The 19,474-nt window shown below is 31.3% G+C and overlaps 1 protein-coding gene across 1 annotated transcript in view; it reads left to right on the forward strand.

The window, feature by feature from the left end:
- The window catches only part of LOC125857847 (rRNA biogenesis protein RRP5), a 37,972-nt gene extending 31,514 nt beyond the window's left edge, over positions 1 to 6,458 (forward strand). The window contains exons 30-40 of the mRNA XM_049537500.1: positions 757 to 814; positions 2,087 to 2,232; positions 2,311 to 2,494; positions 2,856 to 2,954; positions 3,331 to 3,716; positions 3,824 to 4,000; positions 4,819 to 4,915; positions 5,016 to 5,171; positions 5,257 to 5,487; positions 5,571 to 5,654; positions 5,779 to 6,458. Coding sequence (XP_049393457.1) covers positions 757 to 814; positions 2,087 to 2,232; positions 2,311 to 2,494; positions 2,856 to 2,954; positions 3,331 to 3,716; positions 3,824 to 4,000; positions 4,819 to 4,915; positions 5,016 to 5,171; positions 5,257 to 5,487; positions 5,571 to 5,654; positions 5,779 to 5,886 — 1,726 coding nt within the window. The 3' untranslated portion in view covers positions 5,887 to 6,458. The remainder of the gene's footprint in view (positions 1 to 756; positions 815 to 2,086; positions 2,233 to 2,310; positions 2,495 to 2,855; positions 2,955 to 3,330; positions 3,717 to 3,823; positions 4,001 to 4,818; positions 4,916 to 5,015; positions 5,172 to 5,256; positions 5,488 to 5,570; positions 5,655 to 5,778) is intronic.
- Positions 6,459 to 19,474: the final 13,016 nt, after the last annotated feature.

Below are 19,474 nucleotides of genomic sequence, written 5' to 3' on the forward strand. Positions count from 1 at the left end.
CGTTAGCCGATAAAAGTAGTTGTTGCCTGATTTAGGAGGTTTCTGGAGAGTTCTCTTCAATGAATTCTAAGGTCAATGTATTGTATGCTATGCACTTGATCCCAGTGATGACTTCTGTTATCTAAAGTGCATTGGAACTTTTTATGTTTTCACTATCCTCCTCCTTGCAGACCCGAGGGAGTCAAATTAGCTGACTAGGCGGGACAATAGAGGTTCTGTTCAATGAATCTAAAGGTTGATGTGTGCTATGCACTTGATCCCAGTTATGACTTCTGTTATCCAAAGTGCATTGGACCTTCTTATGTATTCACGATCCTCCTCGCTGCAGCCCCAAGGGACTTAATATAGATGATTCGGCCATAATGTCCCATTATAGTTGTCTCATAATATATTAGGTAAATTGGTTATAGAATTGGTAAAGTTGTCGCATTACTCTGGAATCTTACTCAGGCGGACAGGCTATTTCCCTTGTTTGGCTTAGGAAATGAAAGATGAAGGAAAGTAAAGTGAAGCCCTTCCACATAAGTGTTTCCGTCCCTCTAAACCAAAATAAACAATTTAGATGTCTTTCCAACTGCACCAAACAATTGACTGAGAAGGTTGTTACTTGTACAAAAAGAAGTATTCAGTGACTCATTGAGGCTATCTAACAATTATTTTAATGTGGATATATAAGGTGTTGGCACCCATATCATTTGTGTACTTTTTGTTTCTTGATTGATTTTTTTTCTGTTTTCTTTGTTAATTTTTATTCAGGAATTTTCCTGTATTGGTGGAGAAAATTGAGGATCTTCATCCAAAAATGATGGTGCAGGTACAACATGATTTAGATGTTCCTTTTTCTCTTGCAAGCTGCATAGCAATGTTTATCCGCATCAATTTACAATTACAAAATGCATCATTACTTGAGCAAATAATAAGTTTTTTTCTACGAAGCAATTTAACTATGAAAGGAGCCATTATAAGATGTGCACTAATTTTGCATTTGAAATAAACAAATTTGAAGTCTTATAAATTTCGTAGATCATGAATTCTAATGCAATAATATTTTCATAAGTAAAATTTTACTATATGCGAAAAAATACACATTATTTTGGTAGTTCTACTTTGGTCCTCATTCTGATTGACCTTGAGATGGTTAAGTAGAAAAATAAAAATTCTTGGACGCTACCATACCTTAAACATTGCTCAAGCCTATAAAAGGGATACCTATTCCCTTGAAGAGGGCATCTCAAATATCTCATAAATTGGTCGCGAGATATTCATAAAGGGATCAAGATATCAAATACAGTCTTTCTCAAAGTTTGCCCTGTGATCAAATTATCTCAAGGAGGATCAAATCAACCTACATTTAATAAATATGCTATTAGTGGTCCTCAAATGACGAAGAAAAATCAGAGAAAATAATTATAATTTTGTATTACAAGAATAGTAGTACCTCAAATTCCGCTTAACTTCGAACTCACTCAACGAATGCAAAAATCACACTTGAGATTTTAAGAAGTATAGAAAACTTTGAAAATTCGTAGTTTAAAAATGAGAGAAACCCCTCTATATATAGGCAACAAAGGGTAGTATGAATATGTGTATTGTGCCTTATCAGAAAAGTCACACCCTTTAGAAAAGTCACAACCCTTTAGAAAAGTCACAAGCCTTCGGAAAAGTCACAACTCTTCGGAAAAGTCACAACACTTCAGAAAAGTCACAATCCTTCAATGTGAAAAGGTGTCTGCTTTTCATATAATATAAATATAAAATATAGAAGATATACTAAATTGGATAGTAATTGTTGTATTAATCAGTATAGACATATCATAGGGAATTCTAATGAAATCTTTTATCATCCTTCATTCTTATATATGCATTAAAAACTTTTTTTTATTCATCCTTAATTCCTTTTCCATTAAAATCGTTTTCTACATAGAAAACAAAAAAAAAACATGATATAGACTGATTGTATACTCAAACTCATTGGTAAAATCATTTTAGTAGTTTAGTCTTTCTATGTTACTGCATCTGCAATTATGTTTGATTTTTTGCCAATCAAGTGTAACGTGGAGGTTCCTTTTCCATTTTTTACTTTTAGGCATATGTGAAAAATGTAACACCGAAAGGATGTTTCGTAACACTTTCGCGCAAAGTTGATGCAAAAGTTCTCCTGTCAAACTTGTCTGATGGCTATGTGGAAAATCTAGAGAAAGAATTCCCTGTTGGTAAACTTGTCATTGGAAGGTAAGCTTTCTCAGTATGGATAAATTATTTAACTGTCTCAATCCTCATGTTCTCGTATACTAATTTCCTGTACTACAGGGTGGTCTCCGTGGAGCCATTGTCTAAGCGAGTTGAAATCACTCTAAGGACATCAAGTGCCGTTGGTGCTCCCAAGTCTGATAAAGATGCTCTAAGTAATTTGACTGTTGGTGATGTCATATCTGGCAGAGTCAAGCGAGTTGAACCATATGGGTTGTTTATCACAGTTGATCACACAAACTTGGTATGTAACATGTCACTTCCAGTAGTTTTCACTTGAAAATAAGTTATGACCCAAGGGACCACATTATTACTTTTGAAACATGGATCCAACTCAGTGTATTATTAATAAATCAGTCTACATCTTTTTACGTTATTGTAATTTCATCAGCTGTAATGAATTTCTTGACTCTTTACTGATAAGTGTATCTTTTTTCTGCTTTGTATTTTCTTCAGCTATAAGAAATTTCTCTATTCTTTAAGAATGTTCTGATACTAATCATTAATGTATTTTTCTCATCAATTTGCAATATTGATGAGCTATAGTTCCTAGCAGAAAGCTTGAGTTTTACATGTATGCTGATGATTCCAGCTTCATTTTCTAGGTTGGGTTGTGCCATGTGTCAGAAATCTCTGACGATCGTGTCGACAATATTGACTCTAGACACAAAGCTGGGGATAGAGTGACGGCAAAGATTTTGAAGGTAAATGCTTGTTCTGTATGACACTCCAATTTGGTAGTGTAGACAAATATTTAGAAATATGTGAAATTTTATCATGCCAAAAGGAAAAGGGAGATTGATGTAAAGAAATTTATTTATATGCTTTGTTTGCTCTTCTTTCTCCTGGTTTTGGACAATAATAACAATGTTAGACCATGTTATATACGTGAATTCTAGAAGTCGAAACTTGATTTTGCATGTCAAATTATTTTATCACTCTTCCTCCTTAATCATTACAAGTGCTAATCTAGCTCTTCCAGAATTGCATGAGTGATGACTACGGGCTGTATAGCTTGTGTGTCATTTCTGCCATCAGGGTCTGTTCCATTCAAACTCATTTTCTTCAACCTTTTGCCAGGTGGATAAGGAAAGACATCGAATTTCACTAGGGATGAAGAATTCATATATTAATGATGCTACAAGTGGTGAAACATATACAAGGCCGAGTTCTGGTTATGCAGTGAATGGAGATGCTCTTTCCATAGGTCTTGAATCAACTTCTTCACCCGAGAGTAGCTCTCAAGGCCGGGAGGATCTTGATGGTGAATCTGTTGATGGGAAGGACCTGTTCCTTGCTGAAGTTGAATCTCGTGCATCCATACCACCACTGGAGGTCCCACTTGATGATACAGAAAATTTGGATATGGGAGATGTATTTAATCAAAACTCAGGTGATGCTACCAATTTCGGTACTTCAGGCGACAAGAATCAGAAACATGTAGCAAAAAAAGCTAAAAGATTGAGGTACTGTTTATTTTTCTTTCTTACCTGTTCTTCTGGTTTACTAATTCACAGAGAGCAATGTTGTCCATATCATAACTGTCTTCATGTGATACAATCTTTTTAAGCAGGGAACAAGAAATTAGAGCTGCTGAGGAAAGATTACTGGAAAAAGATATTCCCAGGGATGAAGATGAGTTTGAGAAATTAGTTAGAAGTTCCCCAAATAGCAGCTTTGTCTGGATAAAATACATGGCATTTGTGCTGTCTTTGGCTGATGTTGAGAAGGCACGATCGATTGCAGAACGGTAAATCTTTTTGAAGTTATATATTCTACTGTGAATTCTATTTCTGGCAAATGAAGAGTTTAAACAAGCAAATATCTTTGGTAGTATAAGGATGTAGTTGGAATTTTATCCTTAGAATAAACCTTTTAGGTGATAAATTGGTTAAACTTTACCTATCTTGGTTTGGTTTAGCTAAGTTGATGTTTGGTCATATTGGTATTTAAGCTCTTGGATGTGAGCTGTTACTTTTATTGTTGCTCTCAGCTCTTCTAAACTATGTATTCTCCTTGTGAAAGGAAAAAAAAGGTCTGCTTCTTGTGATTCAAACTTCTATGTGATAGAATAGTCAATATATTAACTGGACTGTAAGATTATAATTGCCTGTTTACCTTGTCAAATTGCCAAGCATGAAATGCTTTTTTTATTAACAGAAAAATCTAGCACTAAGTTGGTTCTAGTACATTTACATAGTCAGAACTCTCCAAAAAAAAAAAGTGTTCCTTCTGTTAGGGTTGCCCCTCTCACTGTCAATCTAATGATCACATTTTGGGAAAAACTATCTTGGGCAGGTGTGCCATCACATTTAAGTGCCTCAGAAGATATTTGTGATCTATATGGATTTTAAGTATAACACTTTTGCTTCTAGGGGTTCCTTACATGGAACAATTAAAAGAATCACATGAGGTGCAAAGTCAAGTGCACAACTCATACTTGGCCATGTGGAAGTGCCGATTTTTTTGTTCTTTGTTGTGCAGTTGTGTTCTTAGGTACTATGAGTTGTATAATGTGATGGAAAATTATGTATAACCTGTTAATTGTGTCTTGATTCTTTTCTCTAGGGCTTTGAGGACAATAAACGTGCGAGAAGAGTTGGAAAAGCTGAATGTTTGGGTTGCCTACTTCAATTTAGAAAACGAGTATGGAAATCCCCCAGAGGTACAGCAAAACAATGATATAGAGCCATTTTTATATTTGTTATATCACTTTACAGTTTAAGTATTTGCTTCTGAATCCCACATTATTGATTACGATCCAGGAAGCTGTTGCAAAAGTATTCCAAAGAGCATTGCAGTATTGTGATCCCAAAAAAGTGCACTTTGCCTTGTTAGGAATGTATGAGAGGACTGAGCAACACAAACTCACAGATGAACTTCTTAACAAGATGGTTAAGAAGTTCAAGCATTCGTGCAAGGTACTGACACCTAAGAGTGATTTTGGAAATACTTTGGCTGATCCCTATTTAACTATTGCCAACTCTTTTTATTCTTTGCTTTTAGGTTTGGCTTAGGCGGATTCAGTGGCTGTTGAAACAAAACCAAGATGGAGTCCAGTCAGTGGTGAATCGTGCTTTGCTAAGTCTTCCTGCACACAAACATATTAACTTTATCACACAGACAGCTATTCTAGAGTTCAAGTGTGGAGTTCCTGACAGGGGTCGCTCCTTGTTTGAGAAGATGCTTCGTGAATATCCGAAGAGAACTGATCTGTGGAGCGTATATCTTGATCAGGTACTGTAGTAAATTGCACTCTATGTGTGTGTGAAGAAAATCTTTTTTATTGTACATGACTCAAAACTAAACCAAATGAACAGGAGATTCGTCTGGGAGATGCAGATGTGATCCGTGCCTTATTTGAAAGGGCAATTACTCTCAGCCTTCCACCCAAAAAGATGAAGGTGATTATTATATTTTCAGGACCCTGGAATACTTGCTAAGATGTTTCTTTCAATTGATTTTCTTCTTGTTTTAAGATGGTGGTGCCCTATCCCTTTCTAATGGTTTGTGATGTCTGGAGTGCAGTTCCTCTTTAAGAAGTATCTTGAGTACGAAAAGACGCTTGGTGATGATGAACGAATGGAGGCTGTGAAAAGGAAAGCAATGGAATACGTTGAGAGCAGTCTTGCTTGAATTAAATCCAGCAGTCATGGAGCTACTCTTGACATGGTTCCAGAGTCCTTCATAGTGCTGGAGAACAGATCATTATTGCATGTTATTGTGTCCAATTCAGAGATTGCCTTGAGGTTGAAACTGTCTGCTGTTGGGACGTACAAACACGACAACTGTGGCTACAATCTATTGAAAGTAACGCCCTCCAGCACTACAACCACCTTCTCTTGTTGGACGACAGTTAAGTGATTGAAACAGAGCAGTTAGGAGATTGAAATACAAGTTTTAAAACATGCTAGAGAGCAGAGAAGCATGTGGATTTCCGAAAAGTCACTTCAATTTTGTAACTTAGGTAAAAGAGTAATTTTTGGAGAAACTGCGGTGTAAAGAGAATCTCAGTTTTATGCAAGAGAGACATGATATTGTGGAGGAGTTTGTGTGTATGAATACGAGTTTTAGTAAATGATAATGAAGTCATTATTTACGCTATAAATTTTCTTGCCTAGTTAGGTCATCTCCATGCTATTTACTGTTTCTATAAGTGAAGGCTGATACGACTCTTTTGGTTTACAGCAAGAGGAGTAGGAGTTTTCTATTTGTGTATATGATTATCTATATGAAGTCTTGAAATGGCTATTAACTATTGAATGCGCTTTTGATTGATGTATTAACGTAAAAAAGAAGTTTGTGGGAGTACATACCTTAAGGAGAAGCCTTATTTGTTATTTCCTGTGTTGGTAAAAGCAAAGAGTACAATAAAACATCCCTAATGTTTTGATAACTTGTATCTGAACAAACTAGATGTCTCTTTCCTCTTCAAATTAGGACTTGAAACAGTTTTAATCATTCTCCATACACGATTGAAAAAATGGATAAGGTTAAAAAAATGTCCTTAACCTATTAGAAATGGTTAAAAAATATCCTTATTTCATCTATTAGGTCAACTATGCCTTTAACGTATTAGAATTGGTTTAGAAATATCTTTATTTCATCTATTAGGTCAACTATGCCCTTAACGTATTAGCACGGGTTCAAAAATGTCATCCTTCTACCTATTGAATAAAAAGGGAAAACTTTCCATAATAACAAACGTTAGGCCTTAAATATGACTCCTTAGTTGTAGTTTCACTCCGGAATGGACCTATGTATACGGGTGGGGGTGCCACGGCAACCAGTGACCTCGGTTAAAACATCTATCTATCTATCTATCTATCTCTCTCTCTCTCTCTCTCTATATATATATATATATATATATATATATATATCTAGGTTGTGACTTTTTTGATGAGTTGTGACTTTTTGATCAGTTGTGATTTTTCAATGAGTTGTGACTTTTCCAAAGAGTTGTGACTTTTTTGATCAGTTGTGACTTTTTGATCAGTTGTGATTTTTCGATGAGTTATGACTTTTCCAAAGAGTCGTGACTTCTCGAAAGGGTCATGACTTTTCATATAAGACACAAAAAACATTTGTTCATACTACCCTTTGTTGACTATAAATAGAGCGGCTTCCTCTCATTTTTCAACCACAATTTTTTCAATCTTCTGCTCTTCTTCTTGCATTTTAATTTTTTTTGTGTGATTTATTGTCGTTGAGTGAGTTCGAAGTTTAGAGGAATATGAGGTACCACTATTCTAATGAAGTAAGTCGTTTTATCCTAAGAGGGTATATTCCATAACTAATATACCCTCGAGTACTTGAGGAAAATAATTTTGATGATATAATAATTATTTTTTTGCTTAATATATACATTAGTATGTAATGTTCCAATATATGAAGTTAACATAATGTAGTCCAAATTCATTTGTTTTTGTCAACAATTTCTCTTGAGATGTAGATATATGCTTCTGAATATTTTTACCAAAATATAGAGAATTGTCACAATTTATTTTTGTTGCTCAAGAAAAGAGAATGACTTTATTTATCAATGTTATTTATGTGATTTAAACTCTCGAAGTTTGCTTCAAAATAGTTATTAAAATATAAACATTGCCCTTTTGTTTTACTTATTTACTATTTCTTAATATTTCAGTATTTTAGACAAAGAAAATTTTATATGACTTGTAATAACGCCAGTTGAAGTTTGTATTAGTTTAATTTTTATTATTTATTTAAGGGGAAACTACATAAATGGGCCATAAAATTCAAAATAATTACACGTTCATACCCAAATCCAAAGTAATTCCTAAAATATCCATTCTTTCATGAATAATTACAATCCATACCCCCATTCATTAAGGGTAAATTCGCTTAACTGATACTAAATCGGTATCATATACTGTATTTGTATCATTAAGGTTGATAATTTCGCTTAACTGATACTAAATCAGTATATATATACTGTATTGGTATCATTAAGGTTTCTTGTTAAGAAATTACTTATTAGCCAATGATACTATAAGAGTATATATGTATATTTTGTGGTATCATTAAAGTTTCTTATTCAGAAATTATTCATTAGTCAATGATACTATAAAGGTATATATTTTATGGTATCATTAAGGTTTCTCGTTCAAAAATTATTCATTAGTCATTGATACTATAAGAGTATATATATACTCTTATAATATCATTGACTAATGAGTAATTTCTTAACAAGAAACCTTAATGATACCAATACAGTATATATATATATATATATATATATATATATATATATATATATATATTGATTTAGTATCAATTCAACGAAATTATCATTCTTAATGATACCAATACAATATATATATACTGATTTAGTATCAATTCAACGAAATTATCAGCCTTAGTGATACCAATACAATATATGATATTGATTTAGTATCAGTTAAACAAAATTAGTAAGGGGGTATATAGTGAAGTAATTTAGTGGGGTATGAATAGTGTAATTATTTAGATGAATGTTTGTAATTATTTTGCTTTTATGGGGTATTTGCTTATTTTTCCCTTTATTTAATAGTTAATTTTATGAGATAAATATTTTCATTAATGCAAATATATATTTATATTTGGGTAGGTATTTGTATTTAAATTAAAGTATTATATATGTCACAAATGTATTATCAAGTTAACAAGATCTTCTAACTTCAAAATATATTATTTTAAAATGTTCCAAGTTTTTTTTTTTTTTTTAAAAAAAACTCACAACAAATGTGAAAATATGTGAATATATAAAATGTAGTTGTTTTCTTCACATGTTCATATGACATCTAAACAATTTAACGTGGAATACACATGCAAAGCACATCTGGTTAGATGACAAGAAAAATACAAATCGAATATTGTTTATAAAGTAATATTAGCGAGACAAGACTAATTACATAATTGAACCTCATCTAATTGAAATAAATATATACATTATTGCATTTAACTAATAAAATTTTTCATTAACCATCTTCATAGGTTTGCGTAAATAAGAGATATATATGACGATCCACGTTGAACATTCACAAAAGAATCTGCAATATTATTTTTTGCTAAGCTTATTATTCAAATATTCGCTTAAATAAGCAAATACTATTTACTATAACATATATTTTTGGAATTGGTAATCACGTGCAACACATGTGTCAAAAAACTAGTTACCTTAAAAACATGAACTCCTAGCTTGAATGTTAAATTACTATAATATCCCTAACTTAGGTTGTGACTTTTTCGATGAGTTGTGACTTTTCCGATAAGTTGTGACTTTTTTCAAAAGGTTGTGATTTGTCGATGAGTTGTGACTTTTTCAAAGAGTTGTGACTTTTTCAATAAGTTGAGACTTTTCCAAAGGGTCGTGACTTCTCAGAAAGGTCACTTTTTCGATGAGTTATGACTTTTTCGATAAGTTGTGACTTTTTTCAAAGAGTTGTGACTTTTCGGTGAGTTGTAACTTTTTTAATATGTTGTGACTTTTCCAAAGGGTTGTGACTTTTCGGAAAGGTCAATATTTTAGATAAGACACAAAAAATATTTGTTCATACTTCCCTTTGTTGACTATAAATAGAGGGGCTTCCTCTCATTTTTCAACCACAATTTTTTTTTAATCTCCTACTCTTCTTCTTGCATTTAAATTTTTTTGTGTGATTTATTGTCGTTGAGTGAGTTCGAAGTTTAGCGGAATATGAGGTACCACTATTCTGATGAAGTAAATCGTTCTATCCTAAGAGGGTACATTCCATAACCTCGAGTACTTGAGGAAAATAATTTTGATGATATAATAATTATTTTTTTGCTTAATATATACATTAGTATGTAATGTTCCATTATATGAAGTTAACATAAAGTAGTCTTAATTCATTTGTTTTTGTTAACAATTTTTCTTGTGATGTAAATATATGCTTCTGGACATTTTTTTTCAAAATTATTAAACTTCTCAAGAGTGAAAATATGTGAATATATATGAATCATTTAAAAATTTATCAATTACAAAATAAATTTTATATTCAGTAATATGGAATAAACATTTTCATTTTGTCCCTACACTAAATTATAATGTAATAACTATATGAAAAAATAGTAACATTAATTAAAAGTCATATTTATTTATGTAAGTATAAAATTTATTAGCAATGCATCTATTGCACATTAATCCTTTAGTTATAACATTATAAATTCTCTTAGTTATTACTAATTATTACAAACGTTATTCACACTCTTTAACATTCTTTAGTTATAATATTATGAATTCTCATAGTTATTACATTAATTATTTTTATCTTTCATCTTTTCTTGTATTAACTTTTGACCAATCATTTTTCATATTTTACACCGCCCCTATATATGTGATAACACGATGTTGTTATTTTTCCCTGGATGAATCGTGCTTGATTGAATAAATTGAAAATCGTTTACAAGTATATGAACTACATCTTTGTTGGGTGTAAGATAAACAAGTGATTATAAACTCATTGATAATAAACTCATGCAATAACCTAAACATATCAATATTCTATTACACTTAATTTCCGTATGACTATATTTTTGAAGCACAAACCGTAGGGGCACAAATTAAATATCAGTCAAATAGGAGACTATTTGTGCAAACTTTAAAAACTTTACATTTAGAAAATCTAAATAAGAAATTTTGTAACTTAAACACTAAACTCAAATGATAAAATCCTACAATTCACAAAACTTTCTTCCTCTCTCAACAAATATCTTTAGTTGAACAACAACGAAAATAAATTTTCTCTCTATGGATTCTCAAAAGTCTTTTACTGATGTTAACACCCCTCAAATTTCATTAAATCATGGAGAAAACTTTGGTATCTATGTTTTCATTGTTTGTTTTAATTTGTGAAAGATTTAGCTTGTATACATTATTCATATAATTTTTTATAACTTTATTGCAAAAAAAGGAAACTTTTCTCAGTTAACTATGGACAGTCAAATAACTATCTTTGATTTATGTACAGTAAATCGAGAAGTAAAACATGAGAGCCAACAACAAGAACGTCATCTATTATGTTATAACTTATAAAATAAAAATTATTATACAAAGATTAGTTCTAAAGAATAAAATATAGTTGTTCTCTTCACATGTTCATATGACATCTAAACAGTTTAACGTGGAATACACGTGCAAAGCACATCTGGTTAGATGATAAGAAAAATACACAACAAAATCGTCTATAAGGTAATATTATTGAGATACGACTAATTACATGATTGAACCTCATCAAATTGAATAAATATATGCATTATTGCATTTAACTAATAAAAATTTTCATTGACCATCTTCATAGGTTCGCGTGAATAAGAGATATGTATGACGATCCACATTGAACATTTACAAAAATATCTGCAATATTATTTTGTGCTAAACTTATTATCCAAATCTTCAGTTAAATAGGCAATACTATTTACTATAACATATATTTTTTGAATTGATAATCACGTGCAACAGACGTGTCGAAAAACTAGTCTATATATATGTGTGTATGTATGACAAATCCATTATATATTACCTTTGCCCCTCATTGAACAAAATGGCTAATTGTGCAACTAGCAAAAGACTTGGGGTCTGTTTGGAAAGCCACTTGGTAATTGGAATTGGTGTAATTACTAGGGTAGTAATTACCAGCCTAGTAATTATACTGTCTAGTAATTACACTGACCTGTTTGGTTGCCACAATGTAATTATATAGTAATTAGACATGTCCTATTTGGATGCCACAATGTAATTACACATGTTCTGTTTGGATGCACAATTGCAATCATAAAATTATAATAAATTTTAAAAATAAAAATTAATTATTTAAAATTTATACTAGACAAATAAGAAACTTTATAAATGACATTAAATTAAATATTTAAGATATATATTCTTTTTTGAAAATATATTAATTAATAAACATATTTTCTGTAACTAATATTATGAAAAAATAATTGATTTATATTTTTTCAAATTAATATATTTCAATTGAATTGATCGTAACAACTAAAAGTATGAAGTTTCTACGAACATCGTGAAATGCATGTTTGATAAAAAAGAATAATATATAAACAAAATGTCATAAATTATTAAATGTTTGACAAAAATATAATCTATCAAGTCTAATTAAAAAATGACGTGCAATGTAAATTCAATATTACTAAAACAAATGAAACTGAAAATATAACATAGGTTATAAATTCAAAACAAAAAATTTAACATAATACTCTTATAACAAATTTCAACATAGCAATAAATATGATTTATTTTTAATTTTTTCTTAATAAAGAAAACGTAAGTCTATAACCTTACTTAACAATAAATTCTATTTTAATTTAAAAATTAGAATACTAATAAAATTATGCTAATGAGAAAATAAGCATGGCATAAAGAAATAGATAATACGAGAAAATTACATAGAATCACGTAAAGTAAGGTTGAGAACAAGACGAAAATGAAATATAATAATATAAAATAAAAAATAAACTTTTACAAATTTTTAGAATAATAAAAATAAAAAAAGAACTTAAAATAACAAAATTAAAAAAAATTAAAACAAAAAAATAAAAATAGAAATAAAAAAAGAAATTAAAAAGTAATCATGTGGTAATTACACCATGTAATTACCAACAATTCACAACCTATGTCTGTGAATTGTAGAGTGTAATTACCCCCTGCCAATTACACAAATTACCTGCTGATCAAGTAATTACATGTCCTTCCAAATAGGATAAGACAGTGTAATTACACCAAATCCAATTACCAGGGTGTCCTTCTAAACAGGCCCTTAACGTTTAACTTGAGGCGCCAAGGGTTTGAAACCCCTTGGCAACACTAAAATTTTTATGCTTTGTTTGTGAGATCTCAACTCTTTTGTGTTTCTTTCTTCCTTTTTTTTTTGTCTTTTTCATTAATGTGTGGAAGGGTATTAGCTCCGCCCCCCCCCCCCCCCCCCCCCCCCCCCCCCCCCCCCCCCCCCCCCCCCCCCCCCCCCCCCCCCCCCCCCTTCGGTAGTTCTTCTTTATTTGTTATTACTTATTTATCTAATTAATTATTTTTTGCTTGACTTAGTTCTTGATTTTTTTATTTACTCCCTCTTTCATTGAGTATTAATCTCTAACTAGTGAAATTGTTCGCGCTTTACGCGATGAGAAAAAATTTAATTAAATATTTAAGATAAATCTTTTCCTATATTCTAATATAAAAAATATATTTTAAAGATCCTTTCTAGTTTTCAAATTCAAATAGATTAAATTTCAAGTTTTAGTTATTATTAAATTGCAGTTTGAGCAATGTAATAATAACGGTTAAAAAATTAAATGTAGTGTGCATTTTTTGTAATTGACATGATATTTCATTTTAGTTGAATCGTAATATAAAATAACACAATATTTTCTTTTAGTTGAATAATAATATTTTGGGTGAATTAGTGATGTACTTGAATAAAAAAAATACAATATTAAATATATTATAGTAAGTGAAAGAATTAAATTGTCGGAAATTCATCTATATATATATATGTGTCTGTGAGAGAATGTTAGACATGCTGATGTCTAACATTCCTCTAAGGGCTAGAAACTTATTTATCTTTTTTTGTAGTATTTTTGACCATTTTTAAAAAATTTAAATACAAAAAATTTCACCTAAATATTAAAGATAATCACATTTAATTATTGGTTTCTACTATAATATAATGGATTATCAATAAAAGGTCAATTAAATGTAGAAATCAAACACAATAAAGCCTATTGAAACTAAATCAGCCCACGTAGCTGCATTCTCTTAAAGCTAATTAAGTCGTTTTATAATAAAACTCAATTAAAGAAAACACTTAAGACTCATTCAATTATAATTACTCAATTCTATCTTTTCATAATTATATGTTACTAATTCTTTTGCTAACTACAAAATACTAAAGCAAATATTCTACACTGCACAACATTCTGCCCTTTTCATCCATAACTTTCTTTTCAAATTTTTTTGTTTTGCTTCTTTTCATTGGAAACTCTTTTTCAAGAAGTTTCTTTCTTCTTCTTCTCTCTTTTTTTTTTTTTTTTTTTTTTTTTAATTATTGGTTTTGTCTCCACAATTATTAACTTTGTATGTAATTTTCATGCCTGGTTTTTATTTGTTAGGAAATGGAAGAGAGCGACATATATATGACATATTTACGAAAGGAACTCGTAAGAATCAAGCTTGAAAAATATGCAATCATTAGCGACATATCAAAATTTATCTACATATATTTTTCTGTTGCAAGCTTGTATATAGTTAGTTATGGTGTGAATTCAAATGTAACAAATATTATTTTTCTAGAGTAAATGCCATGTTTTAAATTTATGAAATAATTATATTAATTTTATATGGAATTATTATTACTATTATGATTATTATTATTCACAAACAAAACCTCTCTTTATACGATTCCTAAATGCTCGCAAAACAAGTAACAAATTTTAAAAAATATAATTATTTCTTTCATCTCAAAATAAATGATTATGACTAAAAATAAAATCTTAAAGAATATTCTTCAAGCTCCTCACACTTCCAATAAAAAAAATTTAGTTTTGAAAGAGTTCTCTTCTCTTTGACAAGAGAGGTTTCTTTAATATAAGAACTCTTTGTTTAGTATAAATCAACTGATTTTCTTATCTTTTTTATTGAATTTATAGAAAATCTAATAGGCTTATCGTAATAACAGGAAAAAATTGATTTCTAAAACATGATTTTGATTATTTTGAATAAATTAATCAGAAAGAAAAGAAGAATTGAATTAATTACCCAAAAAAAGATATAATTAGTAAGACAAAAAAGGATATAAAAAGAATTCAATTTAAATTTTAAAAAAAATCATTTATTACTTATTAGACCTTATCATAAAACGAATTTCATACTATTTTTAATTAATATTTTTTCTTAAAATGAAATTAAAGTTTAAATTAAAGTAAAAATAGGGAGATCACATAAGCTTAATTTAAAGTAAAATAAGGAAACCACATAAAAATAGTTGATAGGATTCGATGATATTTTATATTATTAGCTTAATTTAAAGTAAAAATAAGGAAATCACAGAAAAATAGTTGATGGGATTCGATGGTATTTTATATTATTTTTAATTATTTTTTTAAAAAAACGAAATTAAAGTTTAATTTAAAGTGAAAAATGAGAAAATCACATAAAAGTAGCTGCATGTTTTATTAAAGGCGGAATGACCTGGGAGACCTCGTACTTGGCTCCGTTTGTAAGTTGGACCATTGTACTTCTGACTTTACCAACTGAATCCTTAAACTCATTCAAACACAATATTTTAAACCCATTTCTCATCAGATGTGTGTGCGTGTATTACACTCGTTTTACACATAAAATTCCACATCATTTTTTAATGATACATCAATATTATTATTATTTTTCAATGACATATCAGAAATTAAATATTTAAAAATAAATAATATTTAAAAAAGGTGCAATTTTTCTCTCTCTCACTACTCATTTTCCATATTCCCTCTTTATCTTCTTCCTCCCCACCCTTTGCCCTTCACCCCAAAAATAAAAATTATCATTTTTGTCTTCCTCACACTCAAATTTTTTCTCAATGACAAAATGTGATAGATTATAATTAGCTTTTACACATGCTTTTGGGTTCTATTTATTTAGATTTGGTAAAAAGATATATCAAAAAAATTTCAATTTGAAAAAAAAATGTTTATAAGTAAATTCAAGCAATAGATCTTGAAAAATCAAGTTTTAAAAAAAGTGAATGAGATATTTTTTAACAAAAGCTTTTTATTATGATTATGATAATGAAGTGTATGTCAAAGAAGAAGAAAAGAAAAGGGGTAGGGGCGAGGCGTGGGTGGGTGGGGGGGGGGGGTTTGGGGCTGAAAAGAAGAGGAAAAAGGTGGGGCTAGGGCAGGGCTAAAGAAGAATAAGAAGAGAGAAGGGGTGGGGGTGGCGATGGGTTGGGTGGCCGAAGAAGGATTTCTTGATTTTTTTTAAAATTTATTATTATTGTTTTGTCTTATAATTTTGAGATTTTTAAAATAATTTTTTTTATTCACTTGCTTCAAAATACGTGTGATAACGCGTTTGTCCAACTCAACCATTTTAATGTTACATAAACTCTGTCAATGGTCAGAGGAGTTTAAAAAATAGAGTTTCATCATATTTAAGGGTTCATTTGGCAAAGTAACAAGTATAAGAGTTCAACTGACAAACATATACAAGTATAGAGATCTCTCAGGTCATTCCGTCTTTTATTAAATTATTAGTGTCAAGCAGGCCACAATAATTTTTTTTAAAAAAACGCGCATTCCCAAAGTCGAAACCGAGCACCGCATGGATTTGTGAGAGCTTTAGTCACCACACTACAAATTTTTTAATTTTAAAGATGTTCAAAATACTATCGTCTATATTACCCTTATTTAGAAGTGTCACTTAACAAGGACCAACACTGCATCTGCTCATTGTACCAAAGGCAGTACTAATTGTACATTTAAAAGGACCAACACTGCATCTGCTCATTGTACTAAAGGCAGTACTAATTGTACATTTTCAAATTGTACATTTAGAGGACCAACAATGCATCTTTTGATTGTACTAAACGTAGTACTAATTGTACATCAATGAAGCCCTCTCTCATTTTCCTTTCACTTTCTCTAGAAGTTTCTCAAATTTCTAACCCTAATTTCTCTCCCTCTCGACTCTTCTTTCTACTTCTCAACTCTTCAATGGCGAATCCACCTGTTCTTTACTCTTTTCTGTTTGTCTACATCTCTCTGAAGCTTTGCTGAAGGTTTCTGTTTGTCTCGGACGACCTGCGCAGGTTTTTCTTCATGGTTCAAGCGAAATTTCAATGGCAACTCCATCTCTTCTTTACTGTTTTCTCTTTGTCTACAACCTTTAAATCTGTCTCTGAAGCTTTGCTGAAGATTTCTGTTTCTCTCCTACGAGCTGCGCAGGTACTTCTTTATGGTTTAAGCGACCCTAATTTCTCTCCCTCTGAACTCTTCAATGGCGAATCCATCTGTTCTTTACTGTTTTCGGTTTGTCTGCAGCGTTTAAAGTGCTGTCTGAAGGTTTGCTCAACATTTTTGTTTGTGTCGAACGACCTGCGCAGGTACTTCTTTATCATTTACGCCAAATTTCAATGGCGAATCCATCTGTTCTTTACTGTTTTCTGTTTCTCTATAGCCTTTAAATCTCTCTGAACCTTTGCTGAAGATTTCTGTTTGTCTTGGACGACCTGCGCAGGTACTTCTTCATGGTTTAGGTAAAATTTACATGTTTCCTCCATCATTTGCTATTTCTCCGATTCCTAATTTGTCTTGTGTTTTGCTCTTTCTGTCATTCTTAAATTGTCGCCTGTAGACTATATTAAGCCATATTATACTGTATGCATGTACAGCAAACTTCTGCTGAATAATTGCATGTATTTGTCTATTACACTATCTTCACCATCGAACCACCACAACCCCTCAAAACTGCCAAATTGCCTTTCACCCTTTCAATGCTTCAAACCTTCCGCTTTCAACGGTTTCTCCATTTCTGTTTTCCCTATTGTTTACGCTTTCAAACTCTTACATTTTCTGATGGTTTTTGCCTTTTTCCATCTGAAGCTCTGTAAATCTATTTCATCTTTATGTCAGATTTAATACTATTGGCCGTTGATAAATTCATCAAATTTATCCACCAAATCTTTTTTTTGGCTTCGTCTCGACGGACTTACATGGAGATTCCAACATTCATTTCAACCTTACTTTTCCTGCTTAAACATTTTGTCATTTCTCACATATGTTCTATCCTCACGTGTTCGGTATTCAGAGGTTTTATATGTCTTTGCTTTCATTTCCCTCAATAGTTGTCCACACAAATTCATTGGCAAAAGGAAAGAAAATCTTTCCTGTAATATAATTACTGATTCATTTCATGTTGATTCATTTCATGTGTTCCATATGTAGTTGTAGCTTATTTCATATTCACTTTGCTGCAATTCAATATTCCTAAATAGTCACTTTATTTCACAGGAAATTGCCTTGAACTCAAACATACAAATAGTAGTGATACAGAACACCCTACACGGTCTGCAGCAGCCTGTTCATTATCCCGACCTTAGAGGGATTGGTTCAACTGTCGACCCAAACCGTATATAGAAGCTACTCATTCGACAACATTGCCACACATCCCAGACGTGGCCATAGGTACCTTATATGCTTTCTCGCATGATCTATACAATTTGATAGACGTAGGAGCTATTCTCTCATATTTTACTTCACTTTTAACTACAAACTTTTAAATCCAGTCAGAATTTAGTTACCATTGTTTGCCCATCACTTTTCACTGAACTTTTTTAATTATCGTTTTTGCTTTCTTTAATTTCCTGTTTTCCACGATACTGCAAATTCTCAAACGCTATTCAACATCATTAACTGCTACAAATATTTCATGTAATATAATTAATTATTCCTTTCATTTGTTCCATATGTATTTCTAACTTATTTCATACTGCAATTCTTCAAATTGAATGTTCCTAAATAGTAACTCTATTTCACACGAGATTGCCCACAGCTGGAACATAGAAATACCGCTGATACAGAACAGCGTGCAGGGTCTGCAGCAGCCTCTTCGTTATGACCACCTTAGAGGGATTGCTTCAACTGCTGAAGCAAACCCTGTATAACCACTAGCCAGTCCACAAGATTCACACACATCCCACACATTCTCACAGGTACCTTATATGTTTTCTCTCATAATGTATACAATTTGACATACCACTGATACAGAACAGCGTGCAGGGTATGCAACAGTATCTTCATTTGCGTCACCTTAGAGCGATTGCTTCACCTGCCAACGCAAAACGTATATACAGCCTACCCACTCCAGAAGATTCACAGACATCCCACCCGTCATCACATGTACCTTATATGTTCTCTCCCATCAACTATACAATTTCATAGACCCAGGAGCTACTGTCTCATATTTTACTTCACCTGTAGCTACAACATTCCAAGTACCGTTAGAATTGTTATCTCACCCATTTGTACTTTTCACTCCAGTAGGAAATTCTCTCATAATGATACTAGGACTAAATTTTCGTACTTTATTTGTACTGCTAATTTACTACTTCTCTTACTGATTTAGTTTGCAGTTTTTGTACGTCACTTTTCATTCTACTCTTTTAATTAATGTTTCAGCTTTTCACACATTTTTTTTCAC

This window comes from Solanum stenotomum, chromosome 3 (genome assembly GCF_019186545.1).
Source record: "Solanum stenotomum isolate F172 chromosome 3, ASM1918654v1, whole genome shotgun sequence".
Classification (NCBI taxonomy): Eukaryota; Viridiplantae; Streptophyta; class Magnoliopsida; order Solanales; family Solanaceae; genus Solanum; species Solanum stenotomum.